This window comes from Epinephelus moara, chromosome 23, assembly GCF_006386435.1.
Source record: "Epinephelus moara isolate mb chromosome 23, YSFRI_EMoa_1.0, whole genome shotgun sequence".
Taxonomy (NCBI): domain Eukaryota; kingdom Metazoa; phylum Chordata; class Actinopteri; order Perciformes; family Serranidae; genus Epinephelus; species Epinephelus moara.
In genome coordinates, this window is record NC_065528.1 from 2,066,922 (window position 1) to 2,084,054 (window position 17,133).

At 42.9% G+C, this 17,133-nt stretch overlaps 1 protein-coding gene across 5 annotated transcripts in view; it reads right to left on the reverse strand.

Annotated features, from left to right (window-relative positions):
- Nucleotides 1-17,133, reverse strand: part of mkln1 (muskelin 1, intracellular mediator containing kelch motifs) — a 100,942-nt gene that overhangs the window by 20,037 nt on the left and 63,772 nt on the right. For 3 of the 5 annotated variants that reach the window (XM_050036064.1, XM_050036063.1, XM_050036067.1), the window contains exons 13-14: nt 8,932-9,079; nt 7,240-7,354 (exon numbers count right to left, since the gene is read on the reverse strand). In XM_050036064.1, coding sequence (XP_049892021.1) covers nt 7,240-7,354; nt 8,932-9,079 — 263 coding nt within the window. Of the gene's footprint in view, nt 1-2,163; nt 2,915-2,966; nt 3,838-7,239; nt 7,355-8,931; nt 9,080-17,133 lie in introns of those variants that run through there. The other 2 variants (XM_050036068.1, XM_050036066.1) reach the window with 2 other exon arrangements.

Below are 17,133 nucleotides of genomic sequence, written 5' to 3' on the forward strand. Positions count from 1 at the left end.
TGGGTCTCCTGGTGTAGGGACTGTTGGGTCTCCTGGTGTAGGGACTGTTGGGTCTCCTGGTGCAGGGACTGTGTTGGGCTGGAGTGGTGGGCCGATGTCAGCTCCTCTATCACTCTCTTGAGTGTTCCTCTCAGTGAACGGTTGTCTTCTTCCAGTTCTCGAACAGCCTGCTGGAGTTCATCTATCTGGTATCTCTGGTGTTGAACTGTGGAGTACATCTCCTCCACTAAATGGCTATCATCAGACCTCTGAAGACTGCTCAGTGTCTTCTCTCTGAACTCTATGAACTCTCGCTCGAGTACTGAGATATCTTCCTTCAGGACTCTGAGATTGCTGGAGAGTTTGGGTGATTTGGAGTATGGTGTAGGTGGAGGTCTGCTGTAGATTGGGTGACCTTGTCTGGAGCTCTTGTGGAGGAGGAGGAGAGACTTTTGATGCTGCCACAGTTTTCAGTGTTTGGAAGCTGTTCTCAAAGTTGTCCAGACTGTTCTCGGATCCCTGGATCATAACTGTTCCATTGTGGTATATGTTCACAGTTAAAATGTGACTTGAGCGGTCTGCATCTTCATAGGCAGTAATCTGTCTGCCTTTACTTATCCCATTCTTCTTAATGTGAGTAAACTGCTCACATATTGCTGTGTGCCAATTTTCAGGATGGTGAGAGAAGAACAGTAGGTTGCATTTTACCTTGCAGTTGTTCTTCTTGCTGAAGTCTGCTACCAGTGTCTCTGGGTTGGCCCGTAGCACATTCATTTTGAAGTCTTTCTTCTGCGTGCTGTAATGACTTGTTCAGGATATTGTATTTCACAGCCAGTGATCTGTCCTGGTTGCCTCTGTGTTGCTACAGTTGATAAATCTGTAGATATCTTCATCAGTTGCTGCTGCTCAGCTGTTGCTCCACAGTGTTCCATTATCATGGTGGGTTTCAACTGACAGTTGGTTCACTGTTGGTAGTTTCTGAACAGTTATCTTGACAGAGATATCTTATTTTTCAGTCCTGGTCCTGGTGATGTCCACAAAATGTTGCCAGTCCAGTTGTAATTGGAAAATCTTCTCTCTTTTTTTGAAGTTCTCCTCTCTGTAGTTTTTCTTCAGACCTTTGTTATTGTTGTTGTTGTTGCTAGCTAACTGTCAGTTGCACAGTAGCAGTAGAATTCTTTTCCTCCAGCTAGCTAGGTAGCAACTTCTTTTGGTAAAAAACGTAGAAATCGTAGAAAAGTCTGGTTTTCTTCTCTTAAGTGGTTTAGTGCACCTTCCAACCACTTGATGTTGTATATTTACGTTGTTAATCAGACACTTTAAAGTGAAAACACAATAAAATAGTGAAAGGTTTCAGGAGCTCGTAATCTTTGCTGCCAAGCTCTTTCGTTGCCAAGCAACACACTCTCTCTCTCTCATTGTGTCATACGGATTACTGTTAATTTATTATGCTGATCTGTTCTGTACGACATCTATTGCACGTCTGTCCGTCCTGGAAGAGGGATCCCTCCTCAGTTGCTCTTCCTGAGGTTTCTACTGGTTTTTTTTCCCCCCATTAAAGGGTTTTTTTTGGGGAGTTTTTCCTTATCCGCTGTGAGGGTCCAAAGGACAGAGGGATGTTGTATGCTGTAAAGCCCTGTGAGGCAAATTGTGATTTGTGATATTGGGCTTTATAATTAAAATTGAATTGAACTGAATCGAGCAGCCCTACCTGGGAGCTGTATTGTCAGGGGCTAATAACCCCCTGTAGGGTCTCCCATGGCAAAGTGGTCCCAGGGCAGGGGCCAGACTAAGAGTGATTCAAGAAGACCTTGATGAAATGGCGTATTCGGACTTTGAGGACCTCGCCCTATATGGGGACACCAGGCGAGTGTCCCCGGAGGGTTGCCACGATGCGACTGCCGGTTGCTAAGATAAAGGTGTAGCAAGTGCTTACAATTTTTTTAGTTTGGGACTAGTGTAATCAGAAGGACTATTGTTTGAGGAAATCAATTACTTCCTCATCTTCATCAGCTTTTGTTGTACCACACACCAAAACTGCATTTGGAACTTTAACACTCAGTTTCTCAAAAACCTCCATTTTTCATTTATTGGTACCGTTAAGAAAATGCATTACATTTTGCACATCAGTAACCCCCTCCTGGCTAGCCTGCCATATTTTTTTGTAGCAAGTGCTTACAATTTTTTTAGTTTGGGACTAGTGTAATCAGAAGGACTCTGGGTTCAAAGAGGAGGGAAAGCTGGACTGATGAACAAAACTCAATGAAACTCAGGAGACGTTAGATGCAATTAAACCAGGTACCTTGTATTTAAAGTAAATAAGGAAAAGAACACAAACAAACAAAAGGGTTAACAATGGCCATAGGAGTATTCTCAATTGTTCAATATGTACTCAGTACAATATTCACTTCACTCATTTGCTGTATTTCACTAAATTAAACGTGTATTCAACACCATATTCACACTCATTTCACTGCATCTACTCAGTTGACACTCAATACCATATTCACTTTGCTCCTTTGCTGTATTCCAGACTCCAGGCTCCAATCCCAAGAAAAGAAAAAATGTCCAAACCAAGTCCAAAAGTCCAAGAAGGGTAACAGTCAGTCAAAAAATAAGGGAATGGAGAACAAAGATTGGGCTGGGGTGTGTGTATATGAGATGAGGGGACAATGGATGAGTGGATGAGGTGAATGAGGCTGGCTGGTGTCCTACCACACTGCCGGAGGTGATTACAGCAGGTTCTTCGACGGTCCTTTTCACTAGCTCGCCATCACAGTTCACAGTTGCTTTTCACAGCACAAAAAACCTGGCCAATCAGGGAGTTCACTTTGCTTCTCTCCCTCGGGCTCAACTGGACACCGCGTCATAGGCAGTTCGATCTGTTTGCATCTGCAGCTTGAGTCACTCACGCCGTGATTGTCACGCCAGCCATCTAAAATCAGGCACAGGTGTTACTACCGGTACCGTATAATGCCTTACGACTGCTCTGATTGGTTAAATACAGTCTCGCACTGGTTTGCCCACGAGAATACAGATTACCAAAACCTTTACCCAATGCATAATCAAAGTTAGATAAACACAAAATAACATTCAAAATGACGTCATTGCAAAAACTGCACTCCAAGTCAAATTTGGAACCTGGGTTACAAAGGTCTCCGACTGTTGTTTGTGCATAAGCATCAACAGCAGTATGAAGTACCCGGTCTTCCTGGAGTTTCTGAGCAGTGTCCTGGAATAAGTGCCGGCTGGGGATACCATAGTTCTTCTGGGGGACTTCGACAATCATGTGGGCAATGACGGAGAAACCTGGAGGGGGGTGACTGGGAGGAACAGCCTGCCTGACCTAAACCCGAGTGGTGTTTTGTTATTGGACTTCTGTGCTAGTCATGGATTGGCCATAACGAATACCATGTTTTGGGACAGGGAGGTTCATAAGTGTACCTGGTACCAGAACACCCAATGTCAAAGATCAATGATCGACTTTGTGGTTGTATCAGCAGCCATGCAGCCGTGTGTGTTGTACACTCAGATGACAAGAGGAGCAGAGCTGTCAACTGATCACCACCTGGTGGTGAGTTGGATCAGATGGCGGGGGAGGCTGCCGGACAGACCAGGTAAACCCAAACGTGTAGTGGGGATATCTGGGAACATCTGGCTGAGGCCCCTGTCAGTGAGGTCTTCAACTCTCACTCCCGGAAGAATTTTTTGTGCATCCCGGGGGGAGGCTCGAGACATGGAATCCGAGTGGTCCATAGAACTCCTGAACCCGGCTGTCACGTCCTCCGTGGAGGAGGCAGAGCCTGAGGACTCAGGGGAATCATGTCCTTGGCAGAGGTTGCTGAGGTTGTCAAAAAGCTAGATACACATATATACACACACACACACACATACATACATATATAAGATGACAACTACCCTTGTTACTGTAAGTAAGTGCAATAAAACCTCTGCCAGTAGAAAGCCAAAACTTTATCAATATATGTATTCAGCATGTAGAAAGTCATTTCAGTCAGTGAGTCTCTTCAATAGAGGGGGAACAGAGAGCAGAATGAATGATTGCTACTGATGTCTGTGTATTCATGCTTACGCTTTTCACTCAGTATTGTGATGTCTGGAGTAATATTTATTTTACTGACATGTTCGATTTGTTTCCAGTGAGATATTATAGAGTTTATTTAGTGACTTTGTTGTTGTAAACATGCCTGTTGTTGCTTTAGACTGTATTAAACTGTCCTGTGTATTTTCCTAAACACTTGACCTAAAAGAAAAACATCAGGAGGTGAGGTGTGTGCGTGTGTGTGTGGGCGAAAGGGGGGAGAAGGAGAGAGGGAAACGCCGGTAGAGAGATAGCGTGTGTCATTAGTTACTGTTAATGCCATTTGTTATGCTTCTGTGCATTAATGGCTCATTTTTATTGTTTCTGCATTATGCTGTGCTCCTCAGTCAGACACATGAAAAAAAAAAAAAAAAAAATTGTTCAAATGTGAAACAATAAACATTGCTACTTTTATTACATTCTTTTATTACATTTATCACATATTTGTTTAAAATTTGTCATTACCAAAAGCTAAAAAAAAAATCACGAAGTTGCTAGCTGATGAAAATGTCTGGCCCATCGACATTTTCTGGTTTAAAAATCCGGCCAAATTGAATGCGTAATTGAAAAGCCCTGATGTATGTTTTTAGTCACACACTATAAGGCTTTGCAAAGACTGGGGATCTTATTTGGATCACTATTTGGAAGACTGAAGTTAGATTCCTTTGAATTATTTCCCATTCTGCTGTTGGTGGAAAATATTATGCCAAATTTCCTTTAAGAAACATGACATTTTGACAGTTTCTTACATGTCAGCAAAAACACAGTACTCTAGAAACACGAGATAAAAGGTGACATATGTTGACAGTATTCTTGAGAATACAGCATTAATAGGATCAATAAAGATAAACTATTTTTGCATACAAACTTTTGCATTTCGTCACCTCAAATCTCTATCAGCCTCTGTTGGTTAGCTGTGATATTTTAGTGGAAGGAGACAGAGGGACTGCGAGATGACCCATTTCAAAAATGAAGATTTCCCACTAAAATAAGTGTTGGTTGGTGGATCAGATACAAATTGAATTAAACATAGACTCTTTTCACTTCACAACTCCACCAGTTTCTCCTTCTTTTCCACAGTCCAAGAAAACTGACGGCTGGGCTCCACTGGCTGCAAACATAAGCGTCACGTCAGCATAGCGTCGCGGCGTATTCATTTGGGCTCCACTGACTGCGTACGTAGAGAAGCCAGCTGGGTTGTTTACTGTACTGTTTGTCATCTACTCGCTTTCAAATGTCCGCCACGGACATTTACATGGATAAACATGGGTAAATGCATGAAAAAAAATCATCACATATCACCTCTGATAATGGTTTATTCATTTAAAAACTCATTGTGCTCGTTTAGCACACTATTTCATGTAGTTTTTATCTGCTGGCGGGTCGCGTAGGGGAGCGTAGCGCGACAAAGACAGAAGAGCCGTGTAAAATAGAGAGTTGTCGCGCAACAGACGGGAGTTGTCGTGCCACTCCCGTTGCCGGTGGAGCCGCTGTAATTGATTAACAGGGGGGCGAGCTGCTATGGGACTCGCGCTGCAGACGTGTCGCACCGCTGACGTGCCCGGTGGATCCTGGCCGTAAGACTTGTTCATGTTCTTGCCTCTCCCTGTAGTCCCCTCCATCTTTAATCTCCTACCAATCTCTACCAACGGTAGACCGCGGTACTAAAACACCACGGTACATATGATACCATAATATTGGAGTAAGTCCAATCACAAGAGGGTGAGTGTCCATGCTCCCTCCAATAACGGCGCGTGCTGGCCACCTGGCACTCAATATGCTGCTGCAGTGGTTTGTTTTCCAGTGACATTTCAGGTATAAGCTGAGCTATTGAGTATCTTTAAGCAGTGAAAGTAATTATTTATTTCTTTTACTTGTAGGCTAGATTTGTTTATATATGCTACAATGATTTGTTTTCCACTGTGTTAAATAAGTTAACAGAGCTCTACGGTGCAAGCATTTTACTCGCATTTGCGACTAAAAATAGTTTTGTGCGAGCAAAAGAAAACATTCAGGGGTAGAGCAGGCGCCCCATACAAGGCTGTTGCAGCAGTGGCCCGGGTTCGACTCTGGCCTGTGGCCCTTTGCTGCATGTCACTCCCTCTCTCTCTCCCCCTTCACGCTCGTCTGTCCTATACATTAAAGGCTAAAAAGGCCCCCCAAAAAAATCTTTAAAAAAAAAAAGAAAAAAAGAAATCATTCAGGACCAGCAGCAGAAACGAAAGGCAAATCCTGCCGGTTGTGGGTTGAAGGGGGGTTACAGACAGGAATACGGCGGAGCACTATGGCCACCGCAAGATAATGGTTTACCGGCAACCGAGAAGCCCGGCTCCAGGTCCAATAATTTCCTCTTCGTTGGTGTCATGACTGCCCAGAAGTACCTGAACAGCCAAGCCGTGGCGGCACACAGGTATGTGATGTGTCAGAGGAGAAACGAGCCGTTCACATTTCTCTCTTTGTGGCAGGTAATGGTCCACAAACCTCACCGCACTGAAGGGACTGTTCTTAACTTATCAGAGGAGGAGGGTGGCTGGTTGATTTTTATTTTATTTATTTATTTTATTTTGATCGAAGTGACTGGTGGAAAATGCATGACCCTTCACCATGAATTAGATTTTTAAAATTTAGCTGAGCTCATCCGATGAACTCAGCTACGGACAGACGTGCAATAGATGTCGTAACAATAACCAAACAGCCAAACAACTGAGATCATGGGAGTGCGCCCCAACTGATGTAAAACAAACGTGATTTTATTCAGACACTGGAAATCTGTCTCCAACAGTGAGCCACAGCTCCTGAGGAGACATGTTAAATAGATGCTGCATGAATACATATTTTGAGGAAAGCAGAGTTATAGTTGCCTTCAAAAAGTGTTCTGAAGAGTTACTATTGGTGTGATATTGTACTAAATCAGAATGTGTGTGTCTCAGCTGGAACAAAAGAAAGTAGCACACGCTGCCACCCGAACAATTTAGCCAGTAAGCGGACCACCACAAGCATAGGGGAGACTCAAATGATGACCGCGATGGAAAGAGCAAGGAAAGAGCAATTCACTCGCCTCCGGGATTACAAGCCAGTGTATGGAAACATTTCGATTTGTGTGTGTGTGTGTGTGTGTGTGTGTGTGTGTATGTATTAGGGGTGAGCTGTGTGTGTGTTACCTTGTGCATCTCATCGTAGACCAGCTGGTGTGCGAAGCGTGGACACGGCTCCTCCTCCTGCAGAGCCTTGCTTGGGTTTTCTTTCACTGCCTGATCATTCTTATACACACATGACCTGAGCAGGAACACACACACACACACACACACACACACACAAATAAAGAGGAGGAAGCCAATTGACATTAGTGACCAAAAAAACTTAAAGGGACATTGTGTAACATTTTCTGTTGTTTATTGGCAAAAATCGATATCTGCATTCATAAATATGTCATCATTGGTGTATTATTACCTCCACCACTAATCTGACTTATTCTCATATAAGGAGAATTTCGGATTTGTTTGTACATTGTGCGGGCAAGTCGTCTGGGTAGTTCCATAACGTTTCGCCATCTTGAGAATACATCCGCCAGCAAGGGTTTGGCATTTTCGTTCAGAGCCAGGCCATCGCTGCGAGACTGAGAAGCCAAAGGAGGGGAGCAAGAGGCGCTTCGCTGCTACCCCAGCACTACTGCAGCATAACAAAGTCCCGCTCTTTGAGCATAATGCAGAATCATGCATGTGCAGCATCACGGGAGACGGAATCCTTGTCGCCAAGAAAGCGCAAAAGGGAATCAAAAAGGCAACATGACCGGCGAATTAAAAAAAACGAGGGTCAACATTGGGGTAGCCTTCCCCAGCTGGAGAGAGCTGCTGAAGGAGAAAGGTAATGTAATCACAGGCCAGCGCCGCTGTTAGCAAAGAGCAGCTAACAGCGACAAGTGGCTCAACCTCACACACCTCATCCCTCTCCTCGCATCACTGCGCCGCTGACAGCTAACAGCGGCTAACAGCGACAAGTGGCTCAACCTCACACACCTCCTCTCTCCTCTCCTCCAGCTGGGAAAGGCTAGCCCGATGCTGACCCTCGTTTTTTGAATTCGCTGGTCACGTTGCCTTTTTGATTCCCTTATGCGCTTTCTTGGCGACGAGGATTTCGTCTCCCGTGATGCTGCATATGCATGATCCTGCATTATGTTCAAAGAGTGGGACTTTGTTATGCTGCAGTAGTGCCAGGGTAGTAGCGGCGGCGCTAACAGCTGTCAGCAACGCAGTGATGCGACGAGAGGGATGAGGTGTGTGAGGTTGAGCCACTTCTCAGTTGTCAAAAGACAAGACGTGATTGGTTTGTTTCAATTTATACCCGCCCCAACGGTCCTACGTTGTAAACACAGCCAGCATGGTGAGGAGGGGGTTTGTCAACTCGCGTCGCGTGTGTCTGTGTAGGAGCCTGAATGAATACTCCATGAAGTATCGGATGACATGGTTTCATCAATGTTATCAACAAAAACATCTACAGAAATCAATGTGCAGGAACAGTGAGGGCTGCAGCCTGTTCTTTCTTAATCACTGATCCAAACATGACATGCGCACACACATTCAGATGTACGCTAGGAACATGCTGTTCCTTGCTGGTGAGCAGAGGGATTGTGTGAAGAGGCCAGGAAATGCTCAGAAATGTGACTCTTTGCTGTGTTACTATTTGTATAGCAATGTATAGCATCTTGGCTACAAAGAGCTGCTGTGTGTGAAAGTATTTCCCGAGCGTATGTGTGACTGTGTTCTCTTCCCGTCACTGTTGTGACAATCACAGGAACCTCTCTTGCTGCACAGAGTGTGTTTGTGAGTGTGTTTATCTTTCATCCTCTCTATTACCAGTTGTTGCGGGCAATGTCGTAGATCCAGAAGGAGTTGCGGACGTTCTCTTCGCGTTTGTCCTTATCTTTGCTGAGGCCTGACAGGACGTGGATCTCATTGAGCTCGGGGTCGATGGTGGCTCTCTGGGTGAAGCCCGTCATTGGCACTGTGGTGGGAAAAACAGCAACAACCAAAAATCTAGCATTCAGTTTATTCTTGAATTCAAGAAGATTTGTGCTAACTTTGAGGAAATTCCCTCAAGGCTTTCTGAAGATATTGCATCCACAGGAATTAGACAGAGGCAAGGTCACAGTGACCGAGACCACCAAAATGTAATTTGTGCATCCTTGGGTCCAAGTTGACGTTTGTGCCAAATTTGAAAAAATTCCCTTTAGGTATTTTTGAGATATTATATTCACAAGAATGAGACAAACAAGGTTACCATGACCGTGACCTTTGACACCAAAGTCTATCCAGTTCAACCTTGACTCAAAGTTGTGCATTTGTGCCAAATTTGAAGAAATTCTCTCAACGCGTTCCTAAGATAGTACGTTCACAAGAATGGGATGGATGGAAGAACACGATGATGTTCAAAGGATATCCAGGTCAGTGGTTCTTATTAGCATGGGTGAGTGGGGGAGGCTGAAGCCCTTTTTAAACAGGAATTGTGCAAATTTGCAGGAAAGCTCAATCAGTCTTCTTTCAGCATTGGCAGTAGGAGTGTGCGGAATTCATCGATTCTGCGATGCATTGCGATGCGACACTTGACGATTCTGCATCGATTCATTAACGCTGATTCTTTAATTACTGAATGCAACACAGCTGCAGCGCCCGGAACAAAAGAAAGTAGCACGTGCTGCCACCCGAACAATTTAGCCAGTAAGCGGACCACCACAAGCATAGGGGGGACTGAAATGATGACCGCGATGGAAAGAGCAAGGAAAGAGCAAGGAAAGAGCAAGGTGGGGGGGGGGGGGGCGGGGGTACTGATTGTTGACTAACTGTGATAGACTGTGTTACCTTTTCCAGTCTGGCGTTCCAAACCATAGTGGGGAGACACTGGTTTTCTGTAGATTATCTTTACAACTTGGCTCGTTGCTGGTAACTAGCTCTAGGAGTCTGGACCAACTCTGCTTGAAGAATGAGGATACAGAACTGACATCCGTTACATCTGTAACAGGAAACCGATGGAATTGGGAGCCGGCGATGTTTTTATTCCCACAGCTGGGGAAATCATAAGTTCGCACCATTTTGGTATTCCTCTGTTTACCTACAGCAGCTAACGACGGTGTGTCGTGAGCCTGAGCCAGTGTTTGCGCTGTAGTAGTAGATATATAGAGGGCTAGTACATCTTTTTCCTCACTAATAATAGCCTACTGGTTCTCTGTTGGAAACAGCCGATGAAGTTTTCGTTAGCCGTTGCTATCCTGCGCACCTGCACGGCGTGGTGATGAACTGTCTTATTGATTTCTGTTGCCGTGCTGTCTTGTGGGTCTACACAGCAGAGTGATACTGGCCAGAAAATAGTCCCAATTGATAGCAAGGTCTGACATAATGTGGGGATGTTTTATAATTATTGAAATAGTCTAACAAAACACATGCATAGTTTTTTGTAGTTTAAAACCTTTTGGTTACGTGTCCCCCGTACATCTACAGAACTACTTTTTCTCCGGTAAGCTACGGGCGATTTCTCAGAGCAGGAGGCTCGTTGAGAGTAGTGACACCGTCACATCAGAGCTACAGATGGTCAGCGTTTCACACAACTTCATGTCCAAAAACCCGAACTATCACTTTAAGCTTTCCAGACTGAAAGTCTTATTAATTTTTGAAGAGTGCACTTTATTTCCCTGGAAAATGTGTTTCCATTTGTAAATAAAAGATGGTTGAAGTAAATATTTTATTTACTTGATTTAATTGATATTTACAAATGTACATTGTATTAAAAGTAAGAAGTAGCCACTGATTGAGAAAAAAATCTATCCTGTATGGGAAAAAAGCATTGATAATTGCAGAATCGTAGCACCCTGAATCGTAATTGCATCACCAGTTGTTATAAACACAGAATCGCAGAATCGTAGCACCCTGAATCAATAATCGAATCGAATCGTGAGGTACCTTGGATGGCACACCCCTAATTGGCTTAGAGAGTAAAAAGCCAATACTTTATCAATACATGTGTTCAGCAGAACATGTAAACATGTAGACAGCGATATTCAATATGCTCCGTCCACAGTCTCTCATCCACCGACACTAACGTTATGTCTTACACAAGGACAGCATGCTAGTTCAGCTGATAGTGAATTGTTCCTAATATGCTCAAATGACAGTTGTCTGTATGTAGACAAACTTAGTTTGACACTTATCTTAAAATACTTTTAAACTTAGCTGCTGGCTGAGACAAACAGCTCCAACTCTTTAACAGCACGTAACCAGTCAAATACAGGGCACACGCCGAATCACCTATGTCATCACGCTAATTTGAATAAATTATCCGGAACTTTGAGGTGCGGTGGAAACACAAACCACACAGATTACCAGGAATTCTTTTACCCAGGTAAACAAATTCCTGGTAATAAAAGTTCCTGGAAATGTTAGTGGATTGATTTGATTGATTGATTGATTGATTTTATTTATTTTATTTATTTAAGTGTCGTGCACCAAGTGGTGCCCAGCCCATATGGGCTTACAAGACACTAAACAGAACAACAGCCTGGATGGCCACATGACAGATCAATAACAAAAAGTCCACAAAAGGAAAAGCAAACATTTCAGAACAGCCAAATTCCAGAACAGAAACATCTTATTATGTTGGGTACAACGTTCTCGGTCTTAAGTGCCAAGCATTTTCTATAAATCTTGCCACAGCAAAGTAGGGCTGGGCGATATGGCCAAAAAAAAAAATCTCTGATTTTTTCACAACAAATCCGATTCACGATTTAAATCGATTTTTTCCCCTCCTAGTTAAAAAAAATAAAAATATTTGCGGCCTGGTAGCACATACCTGGGGTCCAAAACTTTCAGCATGTGAATAAACCCCGGCTTTTCCACGGTAGCCTATATATGGGCACCACATCTCTTGCAATATACATGGCGACTGCATCTGTGATCGCTTTCCACCGGATCCCTTTCTTATCATACGGCTGTGTTTCCCCTACCATTATACTGGATCACAACAGAAGTCATATAAGGTTACCTTTCCTATAGAACAGGTCTATACCTTGTCCTTTTATTAAACAACCTAAATAGCCTTATGTTACAGGCTGAGCCTGATGTGTGTGTGTGTGTGTGTGTGTGTGTGTGTGTGGAGCTGTGTATGTGTGTGTAGATGATGTGGGAGGTATGAGACGTTAGCGCGCCGGGTGTGGTGTGTGACGTCAGACGGATGCACCCCAGGAAGAAAGTGAGGCATCTGCTATATTGTTTACATCGAGCAGCCACAGTGAAGAAGCCTACGCAGTTCTATATGCTGTTTTTGAGTTATTTCCCTCTATGTAAAAGTCAGACACTGATGACAGAGGCTGTGCATCATCCCTGCAGTGCTGAAAATAAAGTGCCGTTCTTCAACGCAGACGAAGTCCCGTTGTTTATGTGTTGTTGCCACAACGAGCTAACACAAGCTAAAGGAGCTAATGGTCTTCGGAGGTCCCTTTACTACGGTTCGGGGGTCTGCCAGCTTGGCGTTGGTAACACTTATTTATCTTATTTACACAACGGCATGTCAATTCTGTCCCTACACGGTGCGCGTCTAAAATCCTCCTCTGCTCTCTGTGTTGCGCACGGCAGAGTTCGGCGCTGATGCACGCACACACACAGACACAGGTGAGCACACAAAAGCGCTGACGAACTCGTTCCCTTTCTTGAGAACGAGTTCTTCAGCGCTCGCTGCCATGTTGTTTGTGTATCAAGCGCCCACTCTGAACTACGGGAGCCCAGCGTGGAGCGGCGGTGGTGGATTTTAAATAGAAACTCGATTTTCATTAAAACAAATCAGCCTAAACTACAAATTCGAATTAATCAATAAAATCGATTTATCGCCCAGCCCTACAGCAAAGGTCTCCTCATCAAAAAGCCAATGCAACATCTCACCTTCGGACAACCAAAATAAATCTGGATTTTTTCACTGAATTTTTTCGAACAGGTGGTTTCTTAAATCACAGTATAAAGGGCAATGAAACAGAAAGTGATATTCATCTTCAACAACATCAAGATCACACAGAACACATAAACGTTGCTCCTCTGGGATACCTTTATATCTGCCCACTTCAATACCCAGAGGAAGGGTACCAGTTCTCAACTGGGCACAAAGGGACCTCTGTCCCCTCTTCAAATTAAAAGTTACATAATGTTCTGTATGGAACCCAACTTTGATGTGAACATAGTTTCTGAGCTTTGGTTTGGACCAGATCTCATCTTTCCATTGTTCATTGTGAATTTTAATTAGTTTTTCTTTCACTATGTTTATATTACACTGCAAATTGTTCCTAAATATATAATTCAAATCAGAAAACGAAAATAATACAGAAACTTCTTTTGTCCAAGGATGATTATGAGTTTTATCCCAGTTAAAATCTTTTTGGTCAGCCTATCCTCTGGCAGTTGAACATTGGATTGGTATTTTGCAGTTGTTCTAGCTGGAGAGTTTGCCCTCTCCTAAAACGCCTCTTGAAGAACCTAAGTCTTCTATCAAAATCAAGTTGACAACGTTTAAATGCATTTTTTTAAATCCCTCCTCTTACCCTGATCCTTACATTTAAGAAATATTTTCTATGCAGAGCGCAAATTAAGCCACAACTCATTTAATTCGTTATTCCAGTATGGTCGCTTTGTTCTGAAAAACTTCTTCTCTACATTTTTTTTTTACTGCACCATATTTATCCATTGTCGTATGGAGAAAATCACAGACGATCATAACACTGGTCGACATTATCCTGAGTTTTTTGGCCATATTCCAACTTATCTATAACCTCAATGAGAGCCTTACTGGACATTTCGGAGGCAAGATAATTAACAGGAAAATTCCTACTTCGTCTCATCACTTGCCCCTGAGAGTCTAAACATTTATCATTATTAAACAATTCTCCTATTATAAACAGAGCACTAAGTGGCCAGGAAGTCTACTGTGGTCGTCAATCAAATGAATACCTTCATAACCGACTCTTTCGAGCAGATCAGAGGGTGTGTGAACACTAAATTCAAGGCAGGTTTTTAGGTCAACGTGAGGTGTTACAATATAATCTACAACAGCTTTACCTTTTACCGATATCGAGGTGAAATTATAATTTTCTGGGTTCAGCCTCCCGTTAAGCACACAACATTTAGAGTCTTTTAGGAATTCAATAAATGTCTCCCCGTGTTTATTTACAACTGTGTCCAGTGCAACTCTGGGAGGAATATCCTCTACAACAGTGTAATCTCTTAAATCTGCAATACGACTGTTCACATCACCACACACATAAACAGAGTCTACATTGGTGGAATATATCAGGGCCAATAAATGGCTAGAGAAAAAAATCAGCGTTCCGACCGCACGTTGAGGATTCCGGGGATGAATACCAAGTGATTATAATGAAGGAATATTGTGAACCCCGGTGCTCAAAACGTAAACAAAGAATTCCATCATATGTTTTATCTATAAGTGGTCAAACACAGTGTTCTTAACGAAACGCTATTATCAGCAATCAAATAATTTCCTCTGGGTAGCTTTTTCGGCCATTTTCAGCTCAACAGCCTCCATTCAGGAGCTCAGGATGCCCACCTCCAGCTTCAAATTCAGACCCATTTCTTTAGCTGTCTTTTCCAACTCCCTTTTCAATGCATTTTGATTCTCTGATTAGCTTCTCCACCAAACCATGCAGACTGTCAATTTTACTGTCCACATGTTTTTCCATTGCGTCTTGCATGTGATCTATTTTCACATTAAGTGACTTCAGTTCATTCATTAACACCATAGTGCCGCTGCCCTCAAACTCGGCGTCCTTCGACTTTTGACTACGCTGTCTCGTGTTATCTGCCATGATCTTACTCAGATGGAAATAGTTCACTCCTCACAACAAACGTACAGGCTTTTACAAGCCAGTTTACTACTTCCAGTCAGACTTGATCAATATTTCTATTTATAAATTTCCGCGGACACTACACAGCCAAAGGTGCACACGCGGCCATCTTCCACCATCTCTCTGGAAAAGGGGCTAATGTATTTTAAACACCTAAAAAAAAAAAAAAATCGATACCGCTCTAAGTGTACGCTATATTGGGAGTATTTTCAAAGCTTAATTTAATGTCAGACAGTGATTTCCAAAGTAAAAATGAAGCTGTTCTATCACTCTTCAAAGCCAGACTCCATTGAGAAAAACAGTGATTTAACATTGCTGAACACAGGACCTGCTGGCCTACTGTTGCCTCAAACAGTTATTTTGTCTGTGTTATTGTGTGACTTTGGCATTTAAAAGGGTTAGCTCTGATTCACCAGTCACACAATAGCACACACTTACTGAGTAAGGCAGTGGTAGACCAGCAGCTCCTGTGTTCAGAGAGCTAAAATGACCATGTGGCAGTGTGTGGCAGCTTTGACAAGAGCATAGATAGAAGCTGTCAACTGTTCCGTTTGGAACAGGCTGTCTGACAGAAAGGTTAAACAGTGAAAATACTCTCAATATAGCATATACTTAAAATTATGCTGATTTTGTTAGGTAGGGCTTATTTAAGATTATTTTTTTGACTTTTTGCCTTTAATTGATAGGACAGTGTTAGTGTGAGGTGGAGAGAGAGAGGGGATGACATGCAGCAATGGGCTGCAGGCTGGAATCGAACCTACAGCTACTGCAGCAAGGACGTTGCTTTTGTACATCGGTCGCCCACTCTATCCACTGGCTACTAGGTGCTCGAGGTAGTTAAGTGGCTAAAATAAGTTTTGTTGTTGTAACAGAATGTTGTTTGCACAAACAGTTTTTACTCTTTAAATACCAATAGCTATGACAAATAGGGGAGAATTTAATCCCTTTTTTGTATTGATCCTAGTGACACTAGGATCAATTTTCTATCTATAGTATCGATTAGGGCTGGGTGATATGGACAAAAATTCTTATCTCAGTATTTTCAGGTTGAATGGTGATACACAATATACAGGTGCATCTCAATAAATTAGAATATAATCAAAAAGTTGATTTATTTCAGTAATTCGGTTCATAAAGTGAAACTCATATTATATAGATTCATTATACACAGACTGATATATTTCAAGTGTTTATTTTAATTTTGATGATTATAACTGACAGCTAACGAAAACCCAAAATTCAGTATCTCAGAAAATTAGAAATAGAAAAGAAATAAACACTTGAAATATTTCAGTCTGTGTGTAATGAATCTATGTGAATGTGATATGTGTTGCAAAGGGTTTGGATTAGTGCAGAGGATGTTTAGTTGCATGCAAGACTGTCTGTGAAAAGCATCAGCAAACTAACATCACTTAGCTTTGGTGAAGCCAACTAATTGATAACCTAACTGCAATAATCACACCAATGACTCAATAAACAGCATTATATCACAATTGGTAAAGTTTAACAATCTTGCTTAGCCTGTACAGCTGTGATAAAGCTATGCCCAGTTGTTATGTTACCAATCCTTGAATGGATGGAAGAAAGAGTCGCTTTGTGGTGTGCTGCTTTTGTTAGCCAGCAGAGGAAGTCTGAAAGAGCTATGGTTCCAGAAGCAGTCTTTGCTGTGTCCTTGTTCTGAAGTTGCAGATCCGAGGAAGCCAGTCGCTCGTGGTCCTTGCAGAGTTAGACGTTGGGGTGCGAACTCAACTTGGTTCGCCTTGTTGCTGGACAGTTAGTTGCAAACCTTGTGTTTGGCACACTATCTTATCTGGTGTCAGGTTTCACTCCTTCTGTGTGCGGGGGCAAGTTGTGGTCCAGGAGAAAAAGAACAGAAGTCGGTAGAGCAAGGGGCAGACTGTGTGAGAGAGCATCACTTCTCTTACAGTTGCCTGGTGACATCACAGAGTCACATGACACAGTAAAAGTACTGTCCAACTGTCCTGTCTCTCACTGAGGTGGTGAGGAAGTGGTGGACGTGCTGATGTATTGCGGTAAGCGAGTTGTGTCATTTCCGGTGTTTCTGTGACAGCGTCTTTGTACTGCTCTGGTGAATTCTACTAGCCTGCTTTCTCACTTCAGTTGCTTTAACGTTGCTTTAACATCTACTTCAAGTCTAACCCACACT